Source organism: Triticum urartu, chromosome 7 (genome assembly GCF_003073215.2).
Source record: "Triticum urartu cultivar G1812 chromosome 7, Tu2.1, whole genome shotgun sequence".
Taxonomy (NCBI): Eukaryota; Viridiplantae; Streptophyta; class Magnoliopsida; order Poales; family Poaceae; genus Triticum; species Triticum urartu.
In genome coordinates this window covers 543,434,525-543,454,033 of record NC_053028.1, presented here as the reverse complement: position 1 = coordinate 543,454,033, position 19,509 = coordinate 543,434,525, and the positions used below count along the sequence as shown (strand labels likewise).

At 43.4% G+C, this 19,509-nt stretch overlaps 2 protein-coding genes across 5 annotated transcripts; one reads left to right on the top strand and one right to left on the bottom strand.

Annotated features, from left to right (window-relative positions):
• Window positions 1-7,945: 7,945 nt before the first annotated feature.
• On the bottom strand, window positions 7,946-10,724 carry LOC125520216 (pentatricopeptide repeat-containing protein At1g18485). The gene has a single exon (XM_048685062.1). The coding sequence runs from the start codon at window positions 10,654-10,656 to the stop codon at window positions 8,083-8,085; it is 2,574 nt and encodes an 857-aa protein (XP_048541019.1). The 5' UTR covers window positions 10,657-10,724; the 3' UTR covers window positions 7,946-8,082.
• Window positions 10,725-13,022: 2,298 nt separating this feature from the next.
• LOC125524191 (pentatricopeptide repeat-containing protein At2g22410, mitochondrial-like) lies at window positions 13,023-16,791 on the top strand. Of its 4 annotated transcripts, XM_048689267.1 has the most exons (5): window positions 13,023-15,075; window positions 15,240-15,598; window positions 15,688-15,752; window positions 15,864-15,992; window positions 16,216-16,791. In XM_048689267.1, the coding sequence occupies exon 1, from the start codon at window positions 13,065-13,067 to the stop codon at window positions 14,967-14,969; it is 1,905 nt and encodes a 634-aa protein (XP_048545224.1). In that variant the 5' UTR covers window positions 13,023-13,064; the 3' UTR covers window positions 14,970-15,075; window positions 15,240-15,598; window positions 15,688-15,752; window positions 15,864-15,992; window positions 16,216-16,791. The 4 variants fall into 4 exon arrangements, with proteins under 4 accessions (XP_048545224.1, XP_048545222.1, XP_048545223.1 ...); XM_048689265.1 differs by having other exon boundaries at window positions 15,257-15,752; XM_048689266.1 differs by having other exon boundaries at window positions 15,246-15,752.
• The last annotated feature ends 2,718 nt before the right edge of the window (window positions 16,792-19,509 follow it).

Here is a 19,509-nt window from a genome sequence, read left to right as displayed (position 1 = left end):
GCCGCCGGGTCGGGGCGACTGGCGGGCCGACGCGCGAACGACGTGCGAGGCCGCCGGGTCGGGGCAACCGACGGGCAGACGCGCGAATGACGCATGAGGCCGTCGGGTCGGTGTAGAAGCCGGCCGATTGCGCCGGTGTTGGAGTAGAGGCGCACGGGGTCGACGGCGGCGGTGGGTGACGCAAACTGGATCACATAGACCGGGAAACCAAAAAATAGACGCCGATCAAAGCGACCGGCGAGAAAGAGAAAACCCGGATCAAAGGATCGGAAAAAAAAGACTCTCTAGGACAGCCGGCCAACACGGCCAGCGGATGAACCCTAGGTACGGGCGGCGCGGCCCCTGGCGGCGGTCATGGAGGTCGACCGCCCCGGGGGCGGCGCGCAGGTGCGGAAGCGGCGACGGCTAGGGTTTAGGATCGAATTGCGATAGATCATGTTAGAAGGGAGAGGGGGATTTGGTGAAATAGTTTTTATGTATTGCTTGAGCCTCGTGGGTATATATATAGGAGTACAATCATCTACTTGGAGTACAAAACAAGCCAGAATCAAATCCTAATCTATCTCGTCTTTCCTAATAAACATTATACTCAACACTGCAGATCGGTGACACCATCATCCAAGTATGGCTACCTTTCCATCTCTCGGTCAAGATCGACGAAATTTTTTTGCGACGAGATTTAGTTTCAAAGATCTCGTCGCAAAGAATTCAACAGTGAAGACGGATCTGAATTCCGACGCACGGTTTAAAAGATATGCCTTTTAAAATTTCGGAAAACCAAAATAATTGTACGTGAAGCTGTTTCTTTCAAATCGAACTAATCAGTGTAAACGCATTAAATACTAATAATGACATGCACTAACAGATAAAAAAACAACTCATGCATGACTAGAAAGCCCGGCACTTGTTGTCTCCAAATAGTGCGTATGCACTTTTTAGATTTTTTTAGGTATAAATCGCGGCCAGAGTTTCCACCCAGATCGCTGCAGTCTTGGTCTCATTGATTGACAACTCCGTCCGCCCGCGTGTTTTTCTTTGTTCATCCATAATGGACGCACCAGTTCCAGATTGGTCCGGGCTACCAGCGGATATATTGATCAGCATATTCCAATTGCTGGACTGCCCAAACCTCCTCCGATCCGCCGCAGTCTGCACATCATGGCAAAAGGCATACTCCATGGCCCGCCGCAACGGCGGCTGCCCCAGTCGCCAGACCCCCTGTTTACTCTACTATACCGAGGCCGCTGGTGCCAAGGCTCTTGGCATGTACAGTCTCTCCAAACAGAGGCAAATTTGATAAATTTAATCTGTGGACGAAATCAAATCATAGAATGAACTGACCGTGAAACTATTTCATGCGGATGATCTTTTTGTGTAACGCCCGACACGAAAGCGTCACACTACACTGTGCAACGTCTCACAGATAGGCGCTACACGCCTGGCAGTGTTGCACCCCAGACTGCCTAAAAATTGCTAAGTCATTGTGCAGAGCCTGAGAGCTAGGCGCTGCACTGTATAGTGTGGCGCCTAACTCTCAGGCGCTGCACTAGTGATTGCACTACAAAATTAAGCAACCACTAGTGCGACGCCTAGAAGCTAGGCGCTACACTGTATAGTGTGGCGCCTAGCTCTCAGGCGCTGCACAATGACTTAGTAATTTTTGGTTCACACGGGTGCGACGCTGGCCAGACGTGTAGCGCCTATCTGTAAGGCGTTGCACAGTGTAGTGTGGCGCCTTCGTGTCGGGCATCACACAAAAAGGTCAGCCGCGTGAAATAGTTTCACGGGCAGTTCATTATGTGATTTGATTTCGTCCATAGGTCAAATTTGTCAATTTTACCCTGAACAGAAGGCCTACACCATGCCCCTCCCTGAACCTCCCATCAACTACTGGATTGGCTCATCACATGGATGGCTTGTCACCATGGATGAAAAGTCTGATCTGATGCTGCTCAACCCTATCACTGGTGACAAGATTGCACTCCCTCCCACGACAACCATGGAGCATGTTAAACCTGTCCTAAACAGCGACGGGGTTCTTGAAAAGTACAAGGTGTCTTTCTACGACGGAAAGCTTCCGAGGATGGAGGATACGCCCTACATATGTTCTTTGGATAGGTGCGGTGAAACCTTCTTCATAAAGGCGACTTTATCGTCCGAGCCATCGACAGGCAAATGCATTGTCATGCTCATCCATCAGCCATACATGCAGCTTTCGTTTGCCACGGTGGGAGATACTCACTGGAGTTGGCTCCAAATGCATAGTTTCTATGCAGATTGCATACACCATAATGGCTCTTTCTATGCAGTGACTGACCTGGGTGCAGTCGATGTGTTCAATCTAGATGGACCATATGTCATCCATAGAAGAATCTTACCAGATATGGCTGAGATAGTCCAGAAGTGCTACATTGTTCAGGCACCATGGGGAGATGTCCTCCAAATCTATAAGGAACGGGACCGGGATCCTGAACGACCAGATGGTGAGATGTATGCCACTGCTTTCGAAGTGTACAAGATTGATTTTGTTGAGCTGAGGCGTGTTAAGATGACAGGAATAGGTGACTATGCAATGTTTACTAGGAGGAGCACAACATCTTGCTTTAGCGTGAAGGATCATCCAGGCTTGATATCAAATCATGTATATTATACTCATGATGATTACGAAGATTTACTAGACGGCAAAGATGACCCCCGTGACATAGGAGTGTACAGCTTGGAAAATAATACCAGAACCAAATTGGCTAATCCTGAACCCTGGAGGACGTGGTTCCCTCCCATATGGTTGAAACCCAATCTTGCAAAAGCAGGTATATTTTATTTTCAAACAACACTTCTCCTCATTTTATTTTTGTTGTTTTGAAATCTGCTTCTCACAATAAGGGCATTGCACTTCCAACATTGAGTGTGTTCCCTTCATCTTGGTCTGAATTGGATGTTCAGAATAGCTTCAGCGTTTGGTTATGTTGAATTTCTTAAACCCCTTTGGCTAAGGTTACCATGTTAGTCAAATTCTTTTTGCTAAATAACATGAAACATGATGATGTTTGGTAGGTTGGGTTTGATGAGACCATTATTATGTTGTTGTGCTTGTTTGGCGCAGTGTTATAGAAGAAACATTGTGTTTTCACCTAACAAATAAGCTATCATGAAGCAGCTAACTTATATTGGGGAAATAGGAATAATCTTGACACGAATACAAGATAATCTAGATCTAACTGACAATATCAGTGTTACATTTCCGAATATGAGTGGAGTAAATAATACTAATATGGATGGCAGATAATCCAGAATTCTGGATACAGTGGAGAAATGTGCGTCCACCCTTTATGGTACTGCCATGATCACACACAAACTCCACACATATACATGTAAAACAAACTAGGAAGAATATAAAGATGGTGGTATGTATCCTGTGAAAATGGACATGTTTTTGATAATGTGAAAATACAATCAGAAAAGCACATGTGCAAGATTCTAAAAATTCTCAAAATAACTCTTGCTCCATCTGTAAACTAATATAAGAACATTTAGATCACTAAAGTAGTTTGTAAGGGCATTTGCAAATTCATGCTAATTTGAAACTTCAAATCCAGTGTGTTGTGTCCTACAGAAAAGAAAACCGAATGTGAATAGTGTAGTAAAATTAAAACTATGCTTGACACTATTCAGCCTATTTTATCTTGTTTTGTTTTCGTAAAAGGATTTCTCTTTTGAGAAAGTTTGCACGTAGGTGTATATGCTCTTCCCCAATAGTACACTTTTGTGAGAATTTGTTTGTAGAATTTGTGTGTGATTTTTAAATGGTATTTCAAATTTTCAGAAAGATGTGCATTTTCGCATGATATGTCCCACTAAATACATTGGGGGTTAAGATGATTTAGCATATCATTTATGTTGTCTGGCTGGGTGTGAAATTTATGTAACAAAAAGATTATTATTTTGTATGTTAAGCTAGCCTTCTGTTATTTCTTCTTCTTTTGAGTTTCGATTTCCTTTTCCATTTGGTTAGAGTTTCTAGATTTGTGCCCCTTTGTTCTCTTTTGCTGTTTTGATTTGTGCAGTTTTGTGCCTTCTTGGTGTTCTTATTTTAATACTGTACAATAATATAATACACATTTTGGTGTTGTTCAGAAAACGTGCAAATTTCAGCCGATAGTACCTTTAATATTTGTCTTTCTTTTTATATTCAGTAGTTCAAATGAGGATCTTGCTGTTTTTGCATTTTAAGTTTTCTTTGATATTTGTTCACATTATTATCTTTGTTTTCATTGGAAGTGGTTTACTAAAATGTAAAAAAATTGCAACTGAATGTACATAACATTTGATATAAATCACATATCTCATTCTTTATATATTCTGTTCTCATAGAAGTTACATAAAATCTTGTGAGCTGCTAAGCTCACTAATTTGTTAACTATTAACTTAATTAGGGTTAATAGCCTATCAGTTCTGGAGAACTACCAAATGGATTATAAATACACTTACACGGTTACACCACATGTGATGGAGTGATCGCCTACCTGTTTACTCTGATAAAATTTGCTTGTCAATTTTTTTCTTCTGTTTAAGATGGAACTGAATTATTGTGTGGGTCCAATAAGAACCACATACCGTAGATTAAAAAATTGTACGAATGCTTGCAATCATTGTAATGATGCACATGTGTGTATTGTCGTTCAATGTGTTACTTTGCATAGTCCATGATATGAGTTCATGTCTCCATGCTTGCATTGAAAGAATGCAGCCTTTTGCCACTGTACGTTGCAATAAATACAATTTGCATGGAAAATGCAAAAAGAAAAAGAAAAAGAAAGATTAACACTAAAATGTGAGAAGTGCTCATATATCATATTATTATATTCTGGTCACTTTTCTGGTTAGTTACTAGCTCATTTCCCTGTCAGACCGTCACCTAAAGGTAGACCATTATAAGTCATATTCACTTCTATTATTTTCTCCTGTTACATGTATGACCCTCTCTCTGTTTTGCGATTTAGCCACATGTTCTGTTAGTACTTCTGCTGAAATGAAATACTCCCTTCATCCCAAAATAAGTGTCTCAACTTTGTACTAGCTCTAGTACAAATTTGTACTAAGCTCAAGACACTTATTTTGGGACGGAGAGAGTATAAGATTGTGATCTTACTTCATTAATCTTTTCCTCCCTGAGTGTCTGTCCTTAACCCAATGCGTAGTCTCTTACATATTCTGCCTTTCTTTGAATGTGTGATTTTGTATCATACACAAAGAAATTATGTTACTCCCTCCGATCCATATTACTTGTCGCTTTAGATGTATCTGGACGAATTTCGGTGCTAGTTACATCTGTTTGAGCGACAAGTAGTTAAGTATTATGAATCGGAGGGAGTGGCTCTTTTACGGTATCCTGATACCTCGAAAGCATGCATTGGAGTACCAGGTAGATTTGGCTGTCCACTCGGAAAGGCAACCCCGTCATTTCCTAAATGGTGCGAAAGGGTATTTTGGAATTTTTCTCTGCCATTTCGATAGAGCACACAGCCCATGATTGAGAAAAAAGAACCAAGTTTGAGTGGTGGCACCCTGCCCCCCTGGTCCTGCCCTTGCCGTGCCGTCGTGCCTTAGCACGCGCCGCAGGTTATCCAAGTTCGAATGGCGGCACCCCAGCCCCAGGTCCTGCTCTCTCTGTGCCATTGTGCCTCAGCGCGCACTGCCGCCGTCCCTGTCGAGTGTCTTCGGTCGAGCTGCCACCCCACAACAGGTTTCCCCCTGTCGAGCGAGTTCCCATTATGAAGAACTCTTAGGAATCTTAGAAATTATATATGAACTACATGCCAAATTGGCATCTAAATTGCCGTCGTTTAAGCTGTCTTAGATCCTATGAGCATCAAGAGTGCCAGCATGCGGCTTTGCTTTGTGCACAAATCGTTGAAGAGAACGTATGTGCTTCAGCTTGTGCGAGTTGCTTGTGCAGAAACTATTTGCTGTGGCATATCAGATTAGGATGCAGCAGTGGTTATTTTAACACTTCCCGTGATGCTCTGACACTGTCCGTATCAGACGTGCGCTCATTCAGCATGCAGAATTGTCTTTGTTTTCACCATCAATCTCACTAAGAACGGTTTATCCGATATGACAATCTGTATTTTATATGATTAAGCCAAGCTGTTGCGAATCAATTGTAGATGCCGAATTTTGATACCTTTTCATATAAAGAAAAGAAGTTAACCTACTATTTTATACTGACTAGAACATTTCTTACATGGTGTGTTCATAAGAATAAGAATGAAAAATTGGCCTTCACTGTGAGCCTCCATGGAATCCTTGTTCCATGCTGAATTCTGATTGCATTTTTCTGTTCTGTCAGGGTTCCAGATCATTTTTCCCTTCGGATTTTCTATTCTTTTGGTCCACTGCAATGCATGGAATCCTTGATCGCCTCTTACAATGAATTAATTCATTTGTAATTTAACCCTGTGAGTCTAATAACACTTTGATCTTACACATTCTAATATTTTCACTTATCTACAGATGCCATGTACGCCTGCATCCAAGGGGTGTCGACTTCTGCAAGCACACGTGTGGTCACAGCAAGCAGCTGAAGCCCAAGAATAAGATCAAGAATTAGAGTGTCACCAGTCAGTTTCATGGATCTGTTAAATCCATCGCCGTGTCAGAGTTTATGCTTCGTTATTATCATCTCTGGTTGTCGCTGAACCTTATTTACTTTGCTTTCAGCCTTGTAGCTCTTTCGCGATATTTGAAAGAAAATTTGTATCATGAGAGTGATAAAGGTAGATGATGTTGCTGCTTAAAATTATGGTCGTTTTCCTCATGGTACAGTCTGCTCTTATATAATGTTTTGTTAAAATGAAGAAGACTGATCACACTACTACACTAGGCCATGTCTCGTTGGTGCGAAAACAGAATCGTCGAGTATGGTGTAATGCTTGATCTGTATTTCATGCCAAAGGGTGTTGAAAACTGTACAATTCAATGATGCCGACCTTATGGTTGGATGAATGGGTTTCGGTGTGCAGTAAGTCCCTCGATGGACATAATTTTTATGTTCTCTCTTGGTATTTTCAAGTCCAAAACGCCATTACACGTATTCGAATTCTTGAGTATATCTCAGGCTATTTCATGCTAAATTCTTTTTAGCCAGAGAAATTGGGTCTTCCTGGGAAGATATATGGACATGCTTGGCTTTACCATATGATCGCTGATGTGATCTCAAATTGTGAAGGAGAACTTCAAATATTGCATAACATCATAATGAACTTTTTCCCACTAGTTCTAATCTAGATATTTGGGATTAATATTCTAGCAACATATTTGTATCTCTTCTTTTTTAATGTGTCGCCTGTCTGGTTGATTCGCCTGGTACTGTATATCGTTTTTTAATGTGTCGCCTGGCTCATAAGCCACAGTGCAAATCTTTCTTGCTGCTGTTTTCATCTTTGGTTCTGTATTTTGGCTGTGACTTTGTTGGAAATGTGCTTCATTTGGTTGGTTTGAACTGCTTATATCTTAGAGATAGACAAATGCAGGTTCAGCAACAACCACACCAACATGACAAAAGAGTTGCATCCTCAAACATACTACAGCTGTCGATTTGATCATGCAACAGCAAATCTGTAAACAGTGTGTGAAAAGCCCAAGAACATATATACATGGCCTTCGACTTTGCAAGCGCCTTCTTGCGCTGCCAACCATGAAATAGTATAGTGAATTAAGTTGCGACATAAAGTGTCGAGTTTCTATTAGATGTGTCTCAGTAAGTCAGTATTCAACTAGGGACGGTGATATTCATATCTACAAAAACGTCCTTTGCATTACTTCAGGAGTGCATTTACAGTTCAACTTGACAGTGAAGTTCCTGACTGAATACTCTTCTTGTTCTTAGATTTGTACTGGGTTTAAGTGTGTGTGCAACTGTGCATGTGTAGGGTGAACAAACATATTTCTGTTTATGCCAATTCGAAACTACTTACCTTTCTTCTTTAAATGTTCCTGAACTGTAACTTGGCTATTCTGTACAAATGTTTATGTGCATAATACAAATGGAATGCAACTTGAGAGTTCTGAATTCCATTATATTCACCAGTACTCCCCACAGGAGCAGACACCACCCCTGAAATGATGGAACCTCTTCTTGTCCCGAACCACAATCTCCCTCCCTGTCACCTTTGAGATGAGCCTGGCGGCGTTGTGGCAATCCTTGCACATCCTGATGTTCTTGAACACCCTCACCGTCGCCGGCGCGGCCGTCCTCAGCAGCCCGAACGCGACGGCCTGCTTCTCGCTGTGCCACCGCAGCGCCTCCACTTTCTCTTCCTCCTCGAGCTCGTGCAGCACGACCGTGGTGTCGGGAACGTACCCGGTCTCGCGGATCCTCTCCTCCAGGCTGAGCCACATCCTCCTCGCCTCACCCATCTCAGGGAGCGCGTTTTCTCCGGCGACGAAGCTGTACACCTTGCCAGCGACGTCGATCCAGCTGCAGCCTGGCTCCTTGGGGACGCCGGTGTCCCTGAGCATCTTCCTCACCTTCCTCATCTCATTCCACCGCCCGGACCCGGCGTACATGTTGGAGGCGAGGACGTAGTGCTCGGCCTTGTCGGGTTCAAGCTCAAGCAACCTGTCAGCGACCTCGCTTCCCAGCTCTGCTTCTCCATGTATGTGGCAGGCAGAGAGCACGGAGCTCAGTATCTTGGCGTCGGGCTCCTGCGGCATCTCCGCCATGAGCGCCACCGCGTCGGCGAAGCGCCCTGCCCGGCTCAGCATGCCGATGACGCAGCCATAGTGCTCTAGCTTCGGTTCTATTTTGTGATGATGGTTTCTCATCTCCTCGAAGAAATGCAGCCCCTCCTCCAGCATCCCGGCATGGCCACATGCCATCAGTAGACCAAGGTAGGTAAATTCATCAGGTTCCACCCCTTCCCTCCTCATTTTGCTATAAAGCTCAACAGCTTCTTTCCCCAAACCATTGACGGCGTACCCGGTGATCATCGCCGTCCATGACACCTTTGCGTCTCTTGCCTTCAACTGGTCGAAGAACGCCCTGGCGTCGTCCGCAAATCCGCACTTCGAGTACATGTCAATCAACGAGCTGGATAGAAATGGGTCATCGCAGAGGTCAGCTTTCAGGGCAAAGCAGTGCATCTCCTTCCCTAATCGAACAGCTGATAACTCTGAGCAGGCCATCAAGACACTTGTTGCTGAAATCACTGATGAACAATGGCCTTCCATGGATTGCATCTCCCTGAAGAGCTGGAGCGACTCACCGGGTCGCCCGTTCTGCGAGTACCCGGCGATCATGGCGTTCCATGAAACCTCACCCTTTTCCTCCATTGCATCGAACAGCATTCGAGCCAAAGGCTCCGTCCTGCTGCATCGGATGTAAGCCGAGAGGAGCGAGACCCGGATGATAGGGTCCTTCTCCAGTCCATTCCTGAGGATGAATCCATGGGTGGCCTTGCCATGGAGCAGGTGCTTCGGATCGGCACATGCCATGAGCAAGCTCCCAATGCTGAACCCGTCAGGCTTCAGCCCGCAGGCATTGGTCATCTGAATGAACAGCTCGATCGCGGCGGCGCTGTTCTGCTGCGCGTGGGCACTGATGAGTGCATTCCACGAGCTCACCGTCTTGCTCCGGATGCCGGCGAAGACGCGGTCGGCGTGAAGCAGGCGCCCGCATCTCCCGTAGGCTGCCACCAGTGCGTTTGGCACCTTGTCGCCGGTGGCATCCAGGCCTCTCCGAACGGTGAAGGCGTGCAGCTCCCTCAGCCTGGCCAGCTCCGGCAGGCCGGAGCACGCCGGCAGGACGCTCAGAACGGTGATCTCGTCGGCCGGCACGCTGCCGTTTTCTTCGATCTGCATGTGCATGTCTCGCAGCAGCCCGAACGCCGCTTCGGTCTCGCGGTTCCGCGCGTACGCGCCGAGCATCACGTTCCAGGACACGACGGACGGGGCCTCTGGGAACACGCGCTCGGCGTCCCCGAGCTCGCCGCACTTGGCGTACATGTCGACCAGCACGTTGCCCACCCGCGCAGCCGCGTCCCATCCGGACTTGACCGCGAGGCCATGCACCGCCCTGCCCGTCTCCGACCACCCGAGCGCGGCGCACATTGGGAGCACCGTCACCAGCGTCGCCTCGTCCACCATCCCGCCAAGCGCCACCAGGCAGTCCCGAAACAGCTCCAGACCGCGCCGCGGGTCGCCGGAGAGTGCCGCCATGAGCGCGTTCCAGGACACGAGGTTCCTGGCCGCATCCGGAATTCCGCCGAACACCTTCTCGGCGTCCTCGACGCGGCCGCACCGGCCGTACATCGAGACGAGGGAGTTGCCGACGAAGGGGTCGCCGGGCAGGCCGAGCTTGGCGGCGAGCGCGTGGACCTGGCGCCCCGTGGCGGCGGCGCCGCCGCGGAGGAATCCGCAGGACCTGGCAGCGGGAGGCAGCGTGAACCTGTCGGGAGCGAGGCCCTCCGAGGCGGCGAGGAGCGGCGGCAGGAGCGCGAGGGCGGCGGCATGGCGGCCGGCCCGGGAGTGGTCGGCGAGGAGGGCGTTCCATTGCGGGAGCGACGGGGCAACGGGCTTCGCCGGCGGCGGAGGAGGCTTGCTTGCGTGCGGCTGTGCGCGGTGGGGAAGCGGCGCGAGGTGGACGGTGGCGGGCATGGGGTCAGCTCGGCTTGCTTATCTTGCCGAGTGACAGAGTGGGGAATGGGAAGTGAGCTCGACCACGCCTCTGGATTTTTGTTTCGCGCGTGCATTTGTATTTTTTTTTTCTTTCGCAAAAGTAAAATAAAGAGTAGCAATACAAGTACAGTACTGTATTTGTGTACCATAATACACATGTGGTACATTGTTTTAACGGGAAAGAAACGCCAAAGGCGCCAAATATAGTCAGCTCCGAAGCAATGTACACAACATGAAGCACAGCACCCTGAAGAGAGATTATAGGGCATGTCCCGTGAGCATGAGCTGGACTAAAACAGCTAAAAATAGGTTGTGTAAATATGGTCACAACCCCTTAAGAGAGATTATAGGACATGTCCAAAATTTTGAAACTTTTGTTTATATATTTAAAACTTTAAATACATATAGTCCAAAATTTAATTTACTTAAAAGCACTTGAATTTGGAAAATGTTAATGAACTGAAAATATTCTTAGCATATTTTCATAAAAATGTTTATACCTTTCAACAAAATTGTTTATGACATTTAGAAATGGTCACACGTTTCAGGAAAATGTACGTGGCACTTTTAGAAAATGTTTATAATTTTTTTTAAAAATTGTGTTTTTAAAAAGTTGTACCATTCGAAAATTTTATGTTACATTTTAAAAATATTTATACATTTTAAAATAATTTCCATGTAGTTTCAAAACATTGTTTTGTTCATTAGAAAAATGTTTCAACGTGTGTTTATTTTTTTAAACATATTCGAAAAATGCTCAAAGCATGTGTTCGAAAAAATGTAAACATGTATAATTTTTTTCACGTGCATACAAAAAATGTACAATGTTTTAAAAACAGTACACATCAGAACATATGTTTAAAAAATGTTAATCATGTATTTAAAGAATGCTAAACATGTATAATTCGTTTGCATATGTACAATTTTTTTTAATATATATGAAAAAATGTAGAAATCAAACATATATTTCAAAATACATTACCATATATTTGGAAAAATGTTAAGTGTGTATAAAAATGTTCTCACAGTGTTAATAAAATAATGTAGACATGCGTTGAAAACAAATAAAAACAGAAAAATAAAACAGTGAAGAAACGCATAAAATCAAAAGCCCAAACAAAAACTGTTGAAAACCAAAAAAGAGAGGAAAATTGTGTAACCAAACAAACAGCTCACATTTGGACCGCCTGGTTCAAATCGTCCCCTTTATAGTATGGTTGATAGTATAGTCAGACCCTAAAAAAATAAAAATAGTATAGCCAGTGGTTATATGATGTTGTTATATCATTTGTAGTCAAAATTATAACCGATAAGTATGGTAGTTAGATATAAAATATGCTACTTTATTGATACATGATCAACATCACTTTTCTCTAAAGTGTCTAAAATAATGAGTTGTGGTTGGCTGCTAATCTCTAGCCCACTTCTCTTCTCTCCCTTCTTCTTTCTTCTCCAATTCAGTAAAAGCATATCCACTATTTTCTAAATAGATACAATCCACTATCTATTTTTTCTAATCATGCAACCTTGTCACATAAAGGAAGTACCGCATTTAAGTTAGAAGTAACAATTTTTTTTTTTTTTTTCATTAGTCTACTCATGTGCTCTCCCACATCATCAATTCATTCATGTTAGCTACAACCCACTATCTACTTTTTTTCTTTAGCCATGCAGCTATGCCACATAAGCAAATCATCCATTTAAGTTGTAAGTTACGTACCCACAGAAAAAGTTATAAGTCGCTACATTTTTTTGCCTTAGTCTATGCATGGAGTGCTGCCACATCATAAATTCATGCATGTTAATCATAAGTTATTTTTCATTAGTCTACTAGTAGTGAGGTACTATAAATAGTATCTAATATGTCAACTAGACAATTTTGTACCGCACGATATTAATATATAATACTCCCATTACGAGTAGTCAACCTTGCTCTTATCCATAGTCAAAGTATCATAGTATCGTATGAATGATACTAATATATGATACTCCATATTTCGAACTCCTCGGTACGAGTAGCCTTGTACTTGCTCTTATCACCTAAACCTTCGAACCTTTGATTGCACCATGCATTGTTTTCACTCTCAGTTCAACAATCACTGAAATATTACCTTTCGGGCAAAAAAAAAAGCAATTTCAGCAGTACACATGAATCTATTTATTTTTTTCAAAAATATCAAATATACGATTGAATTTAAGTGAATATTTTGGCCTTTTGGCCGAAACGCAAATCACTGAATTTCGATGATTTTGGGTGGTACTGATTTTTTTTTTAAACTGGAAGTGAAAACTTTGCCCACCTATATATCACTCAAAACAAAAGTTGCCCCACGTGGCCATTTCTAGAGTACATCCCGTCTCCTCCGTGGTCTCGGGCGGCGCTGTTGATGAACCCCCGCCATGTCCTTGAGCTCCTGCGCCAGTGCCGCTCCATCCGGCACCTCGACCAGCTCCACGCCCACCTCCTCGTCCACGGCCCATCCGCCGAGGCCTCCCTCGCCTCCCAGCTCGTCGCCTCCTACTGCGCGCTCTCTGGTGGAGCCGGAGACGGCGGGCTCTGCCACGCCCGCCGCCTGTTCGACAGAGTTCCCGACCCGGACAGGTTCACTTACAACAGCCTTATCAGGGCGTACTCCAACAGAGGTTGCCCCCAGGAGGCGCTGTGCCTGCACCGCGAGGCCCTCCGGCGCGGCATCCTGCCGAACGAGTTCACGCTGCCATTCGTGCTCAAGGCGTGCGCCAGGGCGCGAGCCGCAGAGCACGCGCTGGCCACCCATGGAGTGGCTGTCAAGCTGGGTTATGTGCGGCAGGTGTTCGTGGGCAACGCGCTCCTGCACTCGTATGCGTCGGCCGGGTCGCTGCGGGACTCTCGGCGGTTCTTTGCTGAGATGGCGCCGGACAGGAATGTTGTGTCGTGGAACACGATGATTGGTGGATATGCACAGGCCGGGGAGACCAGCGAGGCGTGCGCCTTGTTTGGAGAGATGAGGCGCCAAGGAGTGTTGGCCGATGTGTTCACGTTCGTCAGCCTGCTTCTCGTTTGCTCAAGCGAGGGAAATCTTGAGGTTGGTCAGCTGGTGCATTGTCATATGTTGGCTAGTGGATCCCGGGTTGATCTGATTCTTGGCAATGCACTTGTGGACATGTATGGTAAGTGCGGGGATTTGTGGATGGCTCGTAGATGCTTTGACATGATGCCCGTGAAGAATGTCGTTTCGTGGACTTCCATGCTTTGTGCCCTGGCAAAACATGGCTCCGTTGATGCTGCGAGAGATTGGTTTGAGCAGATGCCGGAGAGGAACATAGTCTCTTGGAATGCCATGATCTCTTGCTATGTTCAAGGTGGCCGATTCCGTGAAACTTTGGGTCTTTATAACCGTATGAAATCTCTAGGTCTCACTCCAGATGAGGTTACCTTGGCTGGTGTCCTCTCTGCCCATGGACAAAATGGCGATTTGGCCTCTGGAAGGATGATACACTGTTATATTGAAGACAGCTTTCGTGATCCTGGTGTCACTCTACTTAATTCACTTCTTGATATGTATGCAAGATGTGGTCAGGTAGACACATCCATAAGCTTGTTCACTGAGATGCCCAATAAAAACACTATCTCTTGGAATGTGATTATTGGAGCGCTAGCCATGCATGGGCGTGCACAAGAGGCAGTCAAGTTCTTCAGAGCTATGGTATCTGATGCCTTCTCCCCTGATGAGATCACATTTGTCGGTCTTCTTTCTGCATGCAGTCATGGTGGTCTACTAGAAGATGGACGGTATTACTTCAAAGCCATGAGACATGTTTACAATGTTAAGCCTGAAGTTGAGCACTATGCTTGCATGGTTGATCTGCTTGGTCGGCGTGGCCATCTTGCACAAGCTGTTGATCTGATAAAAAATATGCCAATGAAGCCAGACGTTGTGGTTTGGGGTGCATTACTTGGAGCCTGCAGGATCCATGGCAATGTAGAGATCGGCAAGCTAGTGATCAAACAACTGCTTGAGTTGGAGGGAATTAATGGAGGCTTGTTTGTCCTATTTTCTAATTTGCTGTATGAAACTCACCAGTGGGAGGACATGAAAAGGCTCAGGAAGCTAATGAGAGAGCGGGGAACAAAAAAGGATATGGGTGTTAGTTCAATTGAAGTAAACAACAGCATACATGAATTTGGAGTGGAAGATATTAGACATGAAACCTCAAGTGAGATATATGCGGCAGTTGATCAGTTGGCATATCATTTACTCTCTTTGCATGTCCTGGCTGTGCAGCCAGTAGAACTCATCATGGAAGAGTGAAATAAGCTATTTAGGAGTGCTCCGATAGCCAATCTGAACCTAATGCAGAGCATGGGCTGCAAAGGGATATATTCATATCAAGTAGCCTGTCTGATGAAACCTGAAGGTAGGCGTAAAGAAGCACCCCTGAAATACTGAAAGTATGCTTAGTTTCATTTGAATTTTGAACATTGGATAATATAATTTCGGGCATTTAATTTATTCTCACATTTCAATACTGGAAATTCGAGCTTCCTTTGATGTAAACCTGCATTTTTCCTGTTGATTTAGTTTCAGGCTTTCTGCAGATACCACGGTTCACTGGGGCAACCAACTCAACCAACTGTACAGACAGTTAGGTCAGTGGCACTACACCGACAACACTCAGGATTCTCTGCCTTGGCTGTGATGTCTCACCAATATCTGGAGAAACTAAAGCTCAGAAACGTAAGTTCATCAGACCGACAGAACCACCTGAGAGCATCCTGACTGCTAATCACCTGTAAGGAACCAAGTTGTTCTTAGCTTTACTGGGGATTGAACTGTATACATACAACAGTTTTCTTGTACTTTTACCTGGCCAGCAGTTTGACTGTGCCATGATCATGACAGAAAGTTAATCGTCACATATGAACTCACCAAAGAAAGAGGTATTTGTATTTTTGGTAGAAAATAAATGTTCGATTGATCAGCTGGAAATTGGGATCGGTGATCTTTTTGACGGGATTATGCTAGGCAGGCTATGCACCCTGCACCTGATACACTCCTTGGAGGCCAAATCCTATTCAGCTGATATATATTCAGGTAGGGCCTTTATGGTTGTTTTAACCCAATTAGAAAATTTTCATATTAGCCTGTAATTCAGAATGCTCTTCTAAAAATAGCTAACAAAGTGCAAAACCTTTACCCAACCAGAACTGGTGCACATGTTCAAGTTTCAGGCTATCCAGGATCCAGATACTTCTCAAGGGTCCTTGCTGGTAATAAGGACCTGCTATCGGAACTACTAACCGAAGAAAGTGCACCACCGGCATGTAACTATTGGTAAAGCATTTGAATCATGTTTTCTTACATGATAGGATCAACTGTGTATTTTATGGTCCCAAGTCACTGTAGTCAGTAGTATAATCCAGTGAAGCCAATTTCCTATTTTTGGTTTTACTGTTTGTTGCTTCATTTCCTGAAGCTAACAATGTGATTGTTCACTTGTCAAACATATACACTAAGATGCTGCGTAACTCACAGGCGTTAACTGCCATGTTTACAGAATGAATTTCTTCCTGGGGATGGGCTTGTCTAAGAAAGATGGTGTGCTCAATGATGTCTAGATTGTCCCCACTTCTGGGCACGGTACTGAGCTTGTTTTGGAACCAGAGCTTGAGTTCCTGTTACAAACCACGAAGAAGCCTCTTAAAGCAACTGTGGAATATTCAAGGCACTTCAGCTATTCTCTGGAGAGGAGGATGAAGCCACTGTTTTCGGTAATTGAGTGTAGAAGCATATACCGCAGTCTGACAGACATATTTCCATAAAACAATGAACTTTTTGCTGAAGCGTACTTGGTTGACTTACAATTGAGGTAAGGTTGTTAATTGACTTTCATAAAGAGCTAACCATGTTGTCATGCCTGATTATACATATTTATGCTTCCATCTGGGGAGGCTGTTTTTTGAGATGCAAAGCCACTTCAACGGTGTTGATCATTCAGATGGCAAGCACTGTATACCGCATGATACCAGAAGATAAAGGTTTTTCATGGTCTTAATTCACTGTTAGAACACCAGTTTATCATAATTGGGGAATACTTTAAGAACTGGATGACAAACACCTTTATTTTTCACCATGCAAAGTTTTCGGTAGTAGTCATGGCTGACTTTTCATGCTACTGGAGCTCCAGCATGTTGCCAGGGTTCTGCACATATATGCCCAGCCAAGGTCAAGATTTTAGGATTAGGACATTTGAATGTGGATGACTTTTTCTCAAATCTCAACAGGGGCTATTCTGGGTGGAATTTCAACGAAAAGTCAACTGGATGTATGTGTTGATATGTTTTCACTTTTTTTTTCACTTTTAATTCAAGCTGCTACGGCACGAAGAGAAGTCGATCTGTTATCCTGACTGGCACTTTTTTTTAAGGAATCCTGATTGATAGTTGCAGTAGTACAACCTTCGACCCTTCTACGGGCAGATGAATACTTAATCTATCCCTAGCTTTATCTTTTTCTTTAGCAAGGAGTACATTTATTTAACCACTTACAGTGTAGACAGTATTAGTATTACAGAGCAATACAGCAACTAAAAGAATTACCAGTTCCAATAATAATTTAGTGAAACAAGATCCAGCTACAACTTCATAACCAAATATAATTATTATACTACTTGGCATCATTGTTCAACAGCATGATCAACTACGCAAGACTCCAAAAACATGGGAGAGTAGACTTGCCCTTGATTTATTTTCCAACTGCGGAGTGCTCTATGCATGTTTATTTGAAGCATTTGGCATTGAGAGCGGCTTTGTCTCGCTTTATGCGAGCCACAAGCTTGTCTCGCTTCTGCATCACTACTAATGGACCGGCCCAAGAACTTCTTACAGCTTAATTCATTTTTCTTCTGCGTCACAAACATTCTTTTATTTATTTATATTTTCGAAAATATTATAAATACATATATTCCAAAACTTAAATTTACTTAAAATATTTTAAAACCATGAATTTAAATTTTTTAGCGCAGTGCAAAAAAATGTTAGCGTAATTGTTAGCACACATGTTTCAAAAAAAATGTAAGTGATATTTTAGAAAATGTTTATGCAATGTAAAAAAGTGTTCGTAAAATTCAAAAAGATGTTTCGTTCCATTCAGGAAAAAATGTGCATTACATTTACAAATATGTTTGGGTGTTTCAAGAATATGTCTGAGGCATTTAAAGAAAATGTTTATACAATGTTTCATATCATTCTAAAAACTGTTTCAAAGTGTATCTGAAAAATGTTTAACACGTATTTGAAAAAATGTTAGTATTTTATTTTAAACATGGTAAATGTGTATGTAATAATGTTTTAGATGTATACGAAAAATGTGTCATGTATTTAGAAAATGTTGAACGTCTATAAAAAATACTCCTTATGTATACTAAAAATGTACAATGTTTAAAAAATCTTTTAAAAAATCCAAAAAAAACCGGTAAAGAAACACAGAAAACTGAATCCCAAAAGAAAACCATTGAAAACGGACACATAAAACCAAAAATGGAAAAGCAAGAAAACCGCTAAAGAAACACAGAAAACCAATGAAAACTAGCACATAAAATGCACCAAAAAAGCCGCCTGAAATCTGCTTGTACGAAATATGAAGTGCTATCTTGCACTCATGTCTTCGCGCAATCAATTCGATGGATTCGAAGTCCTAAAATCCTGTGAAGCTTTGGCTTCGTTCCTTTAGGGAATTTGCATATAGAAGACCTATTTTCCTTTCCAAGAAAAAGTTTAGCATTTCTTCCAACACGTCCTAGTGATCTATTATATTTTTAGAGGTATGGCTATATGATCATATACATTGACTCTTATTATGAGATTTGAATAATTGGAGAAGAACACCACCTTCATGTTTATGTTGTTGTCTCTATTATATTGTGTGTGCGACTATCCTATTTTATAGGTGTTTGTTAAATGAAATTCGAGGGGGTGGGGTGGGGTGGGGAACTACTTTGGCTGCCCATAGCCATCAGGGAGCTGAATCTTCCAGCCTAAAGAACCCACACAACCTAGCTTGTCCAAATCTGGAGTATGAGGAAACATAGCAGCAATCCAGCTCCTATGGTGGCACCAATGCACGTCATGAAACAAATATGTTGGCAACCTTCACCACCACATTCTCCTGCCTAAGAATGAGAAGAGGTTTGCTACACCTACAGATAAATTCTACATAATTAAAGCTACATGCTGAGTTTGGTGAGATTTGATTGGAAATGGGAGAGTGAGGGAGTCCACACCCCAAAACGCAGAGGGGAGTGGTGGATTAGTGGATGATGGGGGGCAAGTCCGTAGCACCTCTATAACACACTTGTAGGTCTAGGGGATGGGATGGCAGGGGATATTGGAGTGGCCTAAAATTCCATAGCAATGGGTCTTTTAGGCCGGCTTTATAATGAAATTAGGGTTGGAGATATGGTTACAACTAGCCAAGGGAAATTGTTAGTTCAGGTTGTAACATGCTCGCACAAAAGCACATGCTCTTGCAATGTTGTGCTTATAGAAGGAAGAGACACCACTTTCACCCTCCCCCCCCCCCCCCTCCCCAATTTTTTTTCTAAATATACCATAGGTAGAAATTAGTCCATGCTAGTGTTTACGGTTAAGATGGACCTAGCTAAAAGTGTACTCCCTTCGTTTCAAAGTAGATATAATTTTGAAGTTAGACACAAGAATTAAGTATCTAAGTACAATGTCAATACCACCCTTCAGTTAATCATTCGTAAAGATAGGAATAAGAAAGTTATAGAAAATGAAATGACATGTATCTAGAAAAACACTTTCTCCATCTTATAATGTAAGACGTTTTT